The sequence below is a fragment of the Sinocyclocheilus rhinocerous genome, unplaced genomic scaffold, assembly GCF_001515625.1.
Source record: "Sinocyclocheilus rhinocerous isolate Xijiao unplaced genomic scaffold, SAMN03320098_v1.1 scaffold659, whole genome shotgun sequence".
In the NCBI taxonomy this organism is placed as follows: domain Eukaryota; kingdom Metazoa; phylum Chordata; class Actinopteri; order Cypriniformes; family Cyprinidae; genus Sinocyclocheilus; species Sinocyclocheilus rhinocerous.
This window is the reverse complement of record NW_015652995.1, coordinates 2,511,063-2,524,847: the sequence shown is the minus strand read 5'-3', so window position 1 is coordinate 2,524,847 and position 13,785 is coordinate 2,511,063. Positions and strand designations below refer to the sequence as shown.

The 13,785-nt window shown below is 35.6% G+C and overlaps 1 protein-coding gene across 4 annotated transcripts in view; it reads right to left on the bottom strand.

The window, feature by feature from the left end:
* LOC107715246 (tetraspanin-18-like) overlaps positions 1-13,785 on the bottom strand; it is a 55,259-nt gene that overhangs the window by 16,717 nt on the left and 24,757 nt on the right. For 2 of the 4 annotated variants that reach the window (XM_016521329.1, XM_016521330.1), the window contains exon 2: positions 7,003-7,082. In XM_016521329.1, coding sequence (XP_016376815.1) covers positions 7,003-7,005 — 3 coding nt within the window. In that variant the 5' untranslated portion in view covers positions 7,006-7,082. Of the gene's footprint in view, positions 1-7,002; positions 7,083-7,202; positions 7,745-13,785 lie in introns of those variants that run through there. The other 2 variants (XM_016521332.1, XM_016521331.1) reach the window with 2 other exon arrangements.

The window sequence follows — 13,785 nt, the reverse complement described above, 5'->3', positions numbered from 1 at the left end:
CCTCACCCTCAGTGAATTAGATGACTCCTAATTGTTCTTTTCAATGCACAGCTTGAACAGCTAGTGACAAATACGCTATGTCTGTGTGAGTGTGCGTACATCAATAGTGCTCCATTCAAGAAAATTCAGCAAATCTAATTTTCCGTGTAGACATTTTTATAATACATGTGAAACTGGAAAACATTCTAGCTGTGTTAGGGGAAGAGGTATGACAGCATGGTCTACCCAGCAGGCATATATAGTTTCTTTAATGAACCTCCAATTAGGGCAGAATAAGTCACATGATTCTCAGCTTTGAAGTCTGCATAAGTTAAAGCAGTTACAGCATGTTCATGAAGAGACCAGGTACCTCACATGTATCAGGGAACATAGTAATGACTAACTGCCATATATGGCTGTATAATTAATGAAAACTTCAGCCTATAATGAGCCTAAAGCTTTTAGTGGTTCGTCAGTGATCATTTGGATAAGACAAGTGATAAGAACCAATGGATTTCTTGTCCTTTGAAGGAGAATTTAAATGTTGAATTGGACACAAAAGGCCTGCAGTGCCAAAGCTCATTCATTAGACCAGCTGACTCAAGAACAATGACCTGATTTAGATATTTAGAGAAAGCCTCCAGTGAAACCAGAAATATGACAAGACGTTAGTATTATATAACTTACATTTTAAGCACAATATTACTGGTTACTATATCTGTTTTTGCTCAGCCAAATCAAATAGAGCCAAACAAAGCGCCTCCGAACAACACAGTTTCTGGATGAATAGGCATTTATAAATTAATTAGTTGAATGAATGATTCAATGACTTACTCATAAAGACCAAGGCTGCATTCAAAAGTGTACACTATATGAGTAGGTACGTCCTTTAAATAAGTACTTCATGACTGTGTGTTCTATATAGTATGAATGTAATTCAGCGGTAGTTGTGTTGCTTCACTGCCATTCACAAATACTCTGTATACACACTTCAGAATCTCGCCAGAAGTAGTGGTTCATCTGGGTACTTTTGCCTACTCTATTCACTTACTGTTTTTCTGCCTACTATGTAGTAAGAATGTATGCATAATTGAATGCACCCCATCACCTGTTTCATCCCAGAACACAGCAGCGTTTTTAAACAAATCAGTTGAACGAATGAATCAATGACTCACTCATAAAGACAGTCCCTTGATTAGTTCCTGAATAAATCAGCATTTTTTTACGAACTGGCTGGTTGAATAAACGATTCAATGACTCACTCATAAAGACTTGTTTAATTCCTTAATGAATCAGCGTGTTTTAACAAATTGTTTAAATGATTGACTCAAGTGACTTTCTCATAAACACAATCACATGTCAGTTACTGTCACTTACTGGCATATCGAAGTAATATTCAGAAAGAGTCACTGTAATCCCCGCCAATTATACACAGACTGGCAATCTGTCTGGAACATGCAAACACAAACAAGTAGAGCAATATAAATGTGAATAGTCCCAGTGATGTTGGACTGATTCAAAATTGTTGTATAACTATAATAATTACCATTCAAGTGAACTACATTTACAATCGTACTGCTTATTGAACATCTGATGTGAGATTGTGTGTAATAAGCTTTCTAAAATGTTCTGTAGTGAGAAATGGAGTTCATTACAGAGATCCTCGTTGAGATGCAGGTGCAGGTTTCAGATGAATAAAGCCACTTCATCTTTGTCAGTAGGTCAATGAATGCCGCATTCACTGAGGAGAGAAACCCAGTGGACTTGGGAAATGGTCAGTGCTGGTCAAGTGAAGAAAATTAAAGAGGAAATCTATAGAAAATTGTCAACCTGCAACTTCTTGTATGAGTTATAACTGCCAAGCTATTCGATATAATAAATTTACTACACAAATGCTGAATGAGGTTGCTACAAAACCTAATAACTTTACAGACATACTAACTGAGAAAATTTTTTTTTTGTTAGATAGAAAACCAGTTTAAATGCTTCTGTGATATATACTGTATACTTGTATCTGCTGCTGTGTTGAAGTTATCAAGCCCAGATGGAGAAGATCATTAGCTCAGCAAGATCGATAAGACATTGATTGGTTGAAATCCTTCTCCTTTGTCTTCACAGCCTCTTTCAACAGTGTGGATTCCTCATCCCACAGTGAGTGAGTGTGATCACATCAACACTAGTTCAGAATCAGAATCAGAATCAGAATGCGCTTTATTGCCAGGTATGTTTACACATACGAGGAATTTGTTTTCGTGACAGAAGCGTCCACAGTGTAAAAGAATGACAGTGACAGAACAAAAATACAGATAATAAAAAATTAATAAATAGAAAAATAAAAAATAGAACAAGTAAATAAGGAATAAAAATATACAAATCGACAATTGTATGTACAATTATTAGTACAATAGGGATTTCATTAGTACAATAGGGATTTCCCATGGCACTGGACTCTCCCTTTTTATTAAATTAAACCTTAAGTCACTAGTACCATGTAACTGGTTATTTAGGTAATACTTTCTTAGCATTTCTCAAAATTATTAAATCTGCCAAGTGACGTACTTAGAAAACAATTTTGCGTTCTTACACGTTACCCTTTAAGGATAACATCATATTTTTGGTCTTGAAAGAGCAGTTGCACAATCATTTGCTTGGTAAATCAAAAACATCCCACATTGCATAAGAATCTAATATAAGCTGGGCAATGAATGTCCAAAAGTGAATGAATTTCCATTTAGGGAATGTTCCCAGGAACCTTGACCCAAAACAGCAAATAAACTGGAAGAAAACATTTTCCACAATGACAAAGGATCTCTGTCCTCATCACACAGCAAAATCCCCAGAGTTAAATCAACTCTGCTCAGAGTACATATTGTCCCAATCTACAGAGTGTTAAAGTAACACTGAAGCCGAGTTACCACTGTTGAGGATTATGTGATAAGTTTTCATGTCTAAAAGCCTGAACAGTATTTGTTCATCTTCAACATTGTTAACAGCGGGTTTTCTTTACTAATGCTCACTCATCAATTAATTAATTGCTTAATTATCCCATTAACTTTAACTCGGCTTCAGTGTTACTTTAACACTCTGTAGATTGGGACAATATGTACTCTGAGCAGAGTTGATTTAACTCTGGGGATTTAAAAATACAGCATTGACTACCAGCACAGGAATAGAAAACAAACATTTCACCGTTTGCGACTGTCACTTTTGGCGACACGAACAACAGCAATTGATTGTGATGCAACAACATTTCAATGGTATGCAAATTAGCTATGTGGGAATGCAGTGATTTGCCAACTGATACAGCAACCAATCAAAAAATGGCTTCCAGCAACCAACAGTATGAACTTGTCAACTTGAAGCTATTTAATCGCTGTCTGTGTCAATGGGTCCTAGTGATTTAGTGTAGATCAGTTTGTTTCCTACAAACATTTGCGGTCAAGCTGATCTGACCTAAAGAGTGAGGTTTGCATTAGTGCTGAATTGTTATGTGAAGGGAGAAACACATATGGACAGTTGGACCACAAACACTATGTTCAGCATGTCAACGCAAAGTAAGTCCACAAAAGTCCACAAGCCCTACAGGGCAAATATCTTCTCCCCTCCTTCTCATCTCTTTCCAAACATCACACAAACTCAGGAACGTGAAGTTCAAACAGTCCACTCCCCCACATTTGAGCTCTGAAGTTCATGTCTTCCATCTTAGCTCATGTTGGAAACAGGACAAATGTATTTTTGCCAAGAAGATAAATATGGAACCACAAAGCAAAAGTTTGACTTCAAACAGGTAAAGACTTCAGCATATTTGTATGATGGCTTGGCTTCTACAGTCTAAGCTAAATTGGTGGGGGGTGGGATAGGTGGACAGCCCTTTGTTTCTAGACGGGTGTCTGGCGTATCCACTTAACACCAGTTCCTGTCAGAGCAAACATGGAAAGCAGCAACCTTCTGCAGATGGAGCACAGCTTGGACTAGCGTTTGTCTAATGAGTGATCACTCACAGGCCTGTCAAATATGCCATCTGGAGGAGGACCTCTGGTCTGCCGTGAAATATGGAGTTTGTTGACACTCCATGTTGAATCAGTCCTTTAGTGCATATGTTTGGTGATGACAGTCATAAACATAAATGTAGACAGATGTCAGTGATATAGTTATTAGAAAATACATGGGAATTTAGTCTTAGTATGTATTATGGTTTGGAGTATAGTGGTGTACAATTACTCAATTGGAAAGATGCATTCCTTCAAGCAACATTACATTTCTGAAGAATTTGTGCCACAATAAAGATATTAACTCAAAGCATGTGCTTCTCCAGTGACAAAGAGCTCACAGAACAGACTGTTCATTTTTTCTAACAGCCTTATGTTGAAAGATGTCCTAAAATAGGGAAAAGCTCCCAGAATCTCCAGGGTACACAAAAAGGGTAAAAATGTCTTGTTAATTGACTGATCCACATCTAAGCAATGTGGGGTAAGATGTTGTCTTCACATTTAATTTTCCTCTTGATCATATGTGTCACTAAATCATACACTCACACAAACACACATGTTGGGTTTCCATGTTTTATGGGGACATTCCATTATTATACGTGAACACCAGCCAATGAGATTGCCGTTTGTTGCGTATTAGTTCCACCTACTGCCAACCAGCAGTATCTTATGATTGTTCTTAAAAGCTGAAGAATTCCAAATGAACTCTGTAATTTTGACAGGAAAATACAACAAAGAATATCGTTTACATGTAGCGCATCAGTTCCATACAATGTGACTCTCTCGCTCTCTCTCTCTCTCTCTTTCTTTGCGTGTGTGTGAGAAATAGTGCTCCCAGCACACAACAGCAAGTCGTGCGCCTTCACACTAGAGTTTACGGTACGTCAAATACAGGTACACTGCGCATCCATCGAGATGTATTGAAAAATAGCACAGATCGCTTGATGGAGAGCGAAACTCTGAATCGCTCAGCCAGAGTGTGAGTGAAAATATATCTACGCTAAACTTATACTTAGCTTCCAACTCACACACTGGCGAGTAAAATCTAAGAATTTATTAGCCAATGCCTAATGTGAGACATCATTTAGTCACACAGAGTGAAGATTTAGTCACATATGCGAGTGATTTACTCACAATGTAGAGGGTTGAGATGGATGGCATGGAGATGATTATTATGGAGAGTTACCATCTGTAATAAAGTGCCATCAGTTTAACTTTAGAAACTGTCTGCGGCATCTACAAATGACAGCTTCCACAGTAAATACAGGATGGCTGATTTTCATTTCCATCTTTGCAGATGCTTTCTTTGCCAAAGCAGCCTAAAAGACACAAAGGCCAAAAATAAAAGTCAAACCACAAATCTTCATCAACATAGAATTTTGCTTATTTGGCATTTGAGGGTTGGCTTTCAGGGGTGAACAGAGCATCTCTGTCAGTGGGACCTTTAACTTTGAGCACCACGTATGTGTATTGCTGCTGGTATGTGTGTGGAATTTTAATGCACTGAGTTTTAATGCAAATCAGTTCCCCACAAAGACCGGCTCCCAGCCATGACAGAGAGAAATAATAGATGCCGCTTCAGTATAAGACAATCACCTCCCTGCTGTTGACAGTGTCACAATGGCTTTGTGCACCAAGAGCCCTCCACCAGCCAAACAACGCTGTCAACATGATGATTTCACTGCATTTCCACCCAGTTCATTTTTGTGTAGCATTTCCTTTTTAATGAAGCTATCTGCTGGATATGGTGCATGAAAAGTGCACTGTGAGGAAGAGGCAAAAATGACATGCAGGGACTGGATTAATGTCGTATTGATTGATGAATTTACAAACCAATTAATATGTATAGCAAACTCGCTTCCCTGAATTGATCATATCCCATCTACACAGATAAAATGCAAAGAGGTACTGATAGTGATTATCATAGCTGTGAAGAGAAAGACATTCCTAAGCACAAAGAGATGATGTATGTAATGCACAATACAAGAAATGCCAATTTGCTAATTATTATTCACAATTGTTTTCCATACAATGTGACAATGTCTGTCACACTAAAAATGATGACATAAAAACACCATAAAAGTGGCTCATATGAGGCTTCTGAAGTCATATGTTATCAAGCTGTTATTCACAGAAAATGTTCCCTTCTGCCAAAGCTCTGGAATCTTAAATATGAATTTGCATTCAGATAAAAAAAAGCAAAAAAGCTTTTGACCATCTTGACACCAAATACCATTGTAGCCAAACGTGACAACCAAGTTTGAATATACAGCACGGAAAATGAAATCTGCTGCAGAGAACTGGAAATATTTTCAGTGAATAATAAGCTAAATTTGAGTTCACACAGAGCCATAGAATGATTTCAGAAGACTTTGAATCTATTGCACAAGTTATATGGACAACATTTATGGTTCTTTTTGAATGGCAAAGAGCAGTGTAAAGATTCTTCAAAACCTAACCTTTTGTGTTAATGTGCAGTCACATTTACCGTTATTCAATGGATTTTTGAGGGCAAAATCCAGTCATTTCATTAGGAATTTTTCATTAGGGTGAAAGATTTCACTATGCAGATTTCAAAACAGGTTCAAGTTGCTTACATGGATTTTAGCCACTGATCAACAGAAAGCTGCTTGGTTTGAAAGTACTTGGTTTGTACATTACTACACAACTGACAATAGACAAAACTGCATATGAAATTCTACAGAAATGTATGTGTTATTGTGATTGTACTTAGGAAGTGAAAATAATGCTAGATACTGTTTGCAGTAAGTATGATTAGCAAATAGTAAAATTTTATTTAAACTAAGTTAAAATGTTATTACATGCTCTTCAAACAAAGTAAACATAAGTAATATTCTCTGTAAAGGTAAAATATCTATAGTGTGCGGAGTAAGTGAAAATAACCTTCGCAAACAAAGTTGGCTAGTTGAAATTAGTGTAAATAGTTAAAAAAGAATGAGGGTCATTTTCAGTTGAACTGTCCCTTTAAGAACACACAGATGCTCTGTTTATGTTAATAAGCAAAAGCACCTACCATGAGTTCTTTGATGTAGTTCAGGATTCAGGTCAAAAGATGCTGTGCCTCTGCTCTATCTTTCCGTCTGTTCTTATTAGCTGTGAAAAGAAACATAACCAGAGGTCACGGCACATATTTAATCACGCCAAACAAACAGCAAAGCAAATCCATATCCACAAAAGCACAATAAAACATGCAAGATGGAGGAAAAACAGCACTCCTCCACACTGAAAACTCAGGGGCAGGTAGTAAGTACGAATCTTGGAGTGCGACAAAATTGAGGATTCATTATTGATGACATTCCCTGTGGTGCACTACTCTGAAACAGCATGTGCGTGAATTTTTCACTTTGCAGCTTGAGTAAAGAAATGAACTGGGACAGAATAAGCATCACACTAGCTTTAATCAATCTAAACCCACGACTGAAGCGGGTGAAATATTACTTATCAGATCCGTTGCTTGGTTAATTGCTCTTTATTGTTCGACGCCAAACTGATTGCATTTTGCCTGTTATGCTCGGTGCTACTAATCTTGATTAGTGTCGGAGGTCATGAATAATTTATTAGAAACAGCATTCCTGGCTAATTACCTGTAGCCGATTTTCATTGTCGGAGAGGATCACCAACCGCGTGCAGCTAACAACCCTAAATGCTTTAACTTTCAGCTATTCATATTGTTTTGCCACAAGTGTCTCCCAGTTCAATACGCTACTAGCCAATTAAAATTGAGATGTTCCTGGCACACTCTTAAAAATAAAGGGTCTTTACTTTTCTTCGGTGTTTCCATGAAGAACCTTTAACATCCATGGAACCGTTCCATTGCACAAAATAGTTTTTTATAGTAGAAAAGGGCTCTTTAGAATATTCTTCATACTAAGAAAAAAATGGTTCTTTTAAAAACTGTACATTGAAAGGTTCTTTGGGGAACCCCAAAGTGTTCTTCTATGGCATCGCTGTGAAAACCCCTTTTGAAACCTTTATTTTTAAGAGTGTGGCCTCAAAAGCATTATTCATGATAGCACTGAAATCTTTGTGAAAACTGCAGCAGATTTTTCCTAAATAGTGATAGATTCATGTGGGGAGAATGATAACATAAAAGAGGTATAATAAAATCCAGTATGCTCATGTTTTAACTCAAGTAAACACAATGAACCCATTTCTTGAGAAGTGTTTTGGAGACAAATTCTGTGTTTCAACTTTGACCTGGCAGACCAAAACACGCTACACTCTCTACAAAAATCCATGTACAGAATATCATTAGTTTATACAACAGTTGATTCTATAGCGACACACAAGAGGAGAAAGTAAAGCTGCAAAAGAGTACAACAGTCCATTTCCAGGAAATTTAAGGGTTTTCCAGTGAAATACAATAACCACAATCGTGAAGCAAGATTGCATTTACAAAGACAGCACAGCAAAAAGAAAAAAAGAAAAAGAAATGAGTACTTTTATTCTTTTATCTTTTGAACTTTGAACTATCAATCAAACGAACCTGTATCACAGTTTCCACCAACATTAAGTAGCAAAACTGTTGTCAACATTGATAACAGTAAGAAATGTATCTTCAGCACCAAATTGGCATATTTCTGAAGGACACGATCACTGGGACAATGGGTTAATGGCTCCTGAAAATTTGCCATCACAGGAATAAATGACATTTTAAAAAACATTAATGTTGAAAACATTTTACAATATTCAAATAAATGCATTCTTGCTGAGCACAAGATTCTGCACCAACCCCAAACATTCAAACAAATCAGACACTCAGCACTCTCAATCAAATGTTTATGTATTTGAATATTTTGTAATACACTTCTAATGTATCGTCTTATATACTTATTATATCTTTTTTTTTTTTTTTTTATCTATGGAAAAATAAATGGGGAAAAATACTTCAAAAACAATACATACAAATTGCATCTACAGTACTCTCGAGGCTTCCTTTACTCAAACCTCTTTTACAAACCTCTTTCACTCCCAAACCAATGGCATTCAATGGCATTTAAGATCGACCACAGTGTATAGTGATTGGTCATTCCCTGGTAAATTGATTGTTTCTTCTGACCTTACAGTCTGAGGCGACAGTGTGCTCTTTAATTGTGTTCTCTACACTCACAAACATTGTATCCTCCATCTAGAATCAACAAGGGGTTTGAAGAAAAGATCTCAAAGGGCATCTGCATTATGTTTATCTGCCTCCATGCTAATGGTGCCTTTTCAGTCTGCAGTACATTTGAACAATGCAGGATGACTTAAAGTTCAATGCTAATAGATGATCATAGAGGGTAGGCAATAAAAGATGTGCTTGTTGTTATTTGTCATTATACACTCTCACTGCCCTATACCTCTTCCCCTCTCTGTTTATGACCATGCTACGCTATTCACATATATATATATATGAGTGACACATCCTATAGGACGTCTGTCCCGCTGGAAGGATGTGATGGCCAGGCTTGCCAACTGTCTAGTCATTCGAAGCATATGCCACTTTTTTATCTCATTCTTCCTCTAATAAATTACAGTATTCTAATAAATTACAATATTATCAATATTACAATATTACTGGCATATTGTACTACCGTTCAAATGTTTGGGGTTGGTTAGATTTTTAATGTTTTGAAAGAAGTCTCACCAAGGCTGCATTTATTAAATTAATAATGCAGTAAAACAGTAATATTATGAAATATTATTTCAATTTAAAATAACTCTTTTTTTAAATAACACAGATTCTTCTCAGAAGCACCCATTGTACTTATAAAGAACCTTAAAAACACCTGGGGAGTCAATGACAAAAACTATTATAAGTGTTAATTGCTTATTGGTCTATGGAACGCCGAAAGGGTCAAAAAACAAATTTAGATTATTTTGGCCAGGCTTGAGGCTGAGACTAAAGGGGTCTTTTTAGGTTTAGCTCCAGCAGTAATACTGAAAGATTGACTTCATAAACAATGACACACCGCAGATGTAATGTTTCAATACTTATTTAAGTGTATCATATTGCAATGTTTTTTTCAAATGATTCGCAGGCATTCGCAGATGTCTGGACTGAGCCCCAAATACTTCCTGACACTTGATATCGTCTCCGAATTATATTGATAAAACATCAGGTATGAACTCAGCACATATTTAAGCAACTTCTCTGCTTCAGACACTTGATCGATACATTTGATTGAAACGTGGCAGGATTTGCTTTGTCCAGGTTTCCTCTGACCTTGTGGCCAGTGTCTGACAGGGGCTTTAAGTCCAATCCCTTGAGGAAAAGGAGGCTGTCAAAGCACTGAGAGAGTCATATGGTACAGCTCCTGGCACAACGCTCTGTGCTGTGATAATGACCAGTTCTGTACACACTTACTTAGTGTTTTCTCTACGCAGTCTGTTCTTGTCTTTCATTATAACCTCCCTCTCCTTTTTCAGGCCCCAAGGCCGAATAGACCTCAGTCTCTGGGGAGAGACAAGGTTCAGGGCATCAAAACAAGCCTTTGAAGCAGAGCGATTAAACCTGTTGGAATGGGCCAAAAGGACTTAAAGGTGTGGGGGAGTCAGCTTCTCCAATTAGGCACAAGAAAGGTTGTTAACATGCAAGCCAAGCAGTCCATGAACCTTTGTTTTCTCTCAGAAAGGGTTATGCAAACAACATGCATACAGGATAAATGACCTGATCTTGTCAATGATGAGCTAATGATTGACTACATTGATTCATTATCATGAAAGATGTTAGATGAATATAAATTAGTGCTGTCAAACGATTAATTGCGATTTATCGCATCCAAAATAAAAGTTTTTGTTTACATATTTTATATTTTTTGTTTGTATATTCATTATGTATATATAAATACACATACACGCATGTAAATATTTAAGAAAAATATGCTTTGTTTATATATAGAAAATGTATATGTATATATAACATAAATTATATATGAATATAAATATATATATATATATATATATGTAAATATTTTTCAAATATATACATGTATGTTTGTGTATTTATATATACATAATAAATTTACACAGTACACACGCATATATTATATAAACAAAAACTTTTATTTTGGATGCGATTAATCGCGATTAATCGTTTGACAGCACTAATATAAATCTCTCATCTTATCAATAGATAGTAACTTAGTTTAAAATGGTTTAAAATAACCATAAAACAATTGTTGCACTGTTATAAATTGAGCTATACTACTCATTTGCCGCATTAATTTTTATAAAAATTTATATCATGGCTGGATTAAAGACAGTGGGCGGGGCACCTTACCATATATGGTGAAAAATTTATGTATTATATGTATTATATGTATATGTTTATGTATATGTATATGTATAAATTATATGTAATTTTACTGTAAAATAATGTGGAATTTGGAAGTAAAAAGATATGAACTGCCATATAATTTGCAGTGAAAGACTGTAAAAGGACATTTCCAGAAGTTCATATAAGACACATCACATATATGATTATACTTTAAATAATTTTGTTTCTTGTTTTTCATTATTAGTAGAGTACGTTAACATTTTGCTATTTAATGCTTATTGCATTATTTTAGTGTCATGTTTCTTACGCTGATGGTGTGTTGTTTTTGTGTGTTTGACTCTATTTACAACTGTCTATATGTGCTAGAAAAAAAGGTACAAAAGCTGTCACTAGGGCAGTACCTTTGAAAGTACCCCTAAAGTGTGCATATTAGTACCTAAATGGTACATTTTAGTATCTTTTGATAAAGTACCGCCCCAGTGAACATTTCTCTCTTTTTTTCTGAGAGTCTATTTGTTGTGTTTTATGAACAGGCCACTTATGATGAACTCTGATGAACTCTGTATTATTATGGTGGTTATCAGTAGAATTTAAGGTACAGAGTAAATTTGGTAATTCAAGTAGATAAGTATATTAACATTATATCACTTAGAAATATATAGTTATATATGCTATCCAGTAATACTGGAATACCATATTTTTAATGGTGAATTTCTACCAAATCTACTGGGTTTTTTCCCCACGTAAATTTAACAGGATATTGTTAAGCAACCCAAAAATTTAAATCACTGTCCTCCACATTTATTCATCTCTGCGTCAGACAAGCTTCTTAAGTATGTGCCTACATCTGTTTTCAATTTCAGGTCCTTGTTAAAAGACGTGCCAACCATCATAGCTGTTGTGGATGTTGTGTCTGTACTTTTATTCCACCTTTTTTCATTATAAGTCAAAACAATACATGTTCATAGTCAAAAGCAGCAGTGTGTGTATTTGGTAAGATGTAGTGCAGTCTTCATCCATCTCTTATTTTATCCTTATAAGGTGTACATTGTTTATTTAGTTGTGCTGACAAAACCTGTCGTAAAAATTCAAAGCACAATCTGTCAGACAGGAAGCACTTGGTTCCCCAAGTCTTTCTTAATTAAAACCCGAGGAAGAACTATTTAGTCCCTTACACAAACACAGGACTTTCCTCTAGCCAGTTCATATTCCCAAAGCAATTGGTTTGAAGAATTAGCAGATTTTGCTGTTTGGTCTCAGGAACAGCAGGGGATTTGGAGGACTAACAAAGCTGCATGCTGTGTCAACACCAAACATTCTCTGCTGTCAGTGTAATCCCATTCACCATGGGAAAACAGCATGGCACCTCACCACAACAGAATGAGAGTGGGGCATGGCCAAAACGGGGCAACAGGATCTCAAATGAAATCATGAGTTGAGGGTTCCCTTTGTAACTTGATTTGAAATGGACTGATTTTAGTTCAATTTAAAAGGTACAAGTGAACTTAGGCACAAAAATTATAATGTACAGCATGAAAAAAATGTATATTCATGCTGAGTTCTGCTAAAGATTACATTTAATAGTGATTAACCTCCTTTTATGCTTTTTCAACATAAATTATAAGGTGGCTCCCATTTTTATTAAAAAAGTATTATCTATAGATACTGAAAAACTGGAAAACTGGAAATTACCTGGTAGTGGTAATTACATTTTTTTACTTTAAAAATCATAGATAATACTACGGCTGCCCCCAACTAAAGATTTTTATAGTCACGTTTATATTAATTTAATTACATATATACTTAAACAGCCTATTTTGTGCTCAAGCGCACACATAAAGCTTGCCGCAAAGCAACTGCAAAATAAATATCTATGAATGTGTTGGAAAAAATATTAAGGAGATATTTTAATTGTTTATTAATAAACTAGTGTTTTCTGAGTCATCTCTGCAGTACAAGGATGCACCTTCAGAGAGAAATGCACCTTTCATACGGATTACATAACCAGAGAGTATTTGTTTGATTTGAATGAGTTTGTTTAAAAGTAGACATTTCAAGCTTTCTACAGACATATTTCTCACGGCTGTGAGGCAAGTAGTCTATACACTGAGTTTCGGTTCGTTTTTGTGAAGCACTTTAGTTTAGCCCTAGATAATACAGTATTTTACAGTAAATATACATATAATGCAATGTTGAACTATTTAAAAATGTTCATTATATACAGATTTTTTTATGCTTTTGAAAGATGTCTATTATGCTCACTAAGGCTGCATTTAATTGATCAAAATACAGTAAAAATGGTAACATTGAGAAATATTATCACAATTTAAAACTCTTTTTTATATATATTTTAATATGTAATTTATTCCTGGGATGGCAAAGCTGAATTTTCATTACTCCAGTATTTGGTATCACATGACCCTTCAGAAATCATTCTAATATCCTGATTCACTACTCAAATAACATTTTTTATTATTATCAATATTAAAAAGTAGTGCTGCTTAATATTTTTGTTTAAACTGTGATGTCTGTATATAT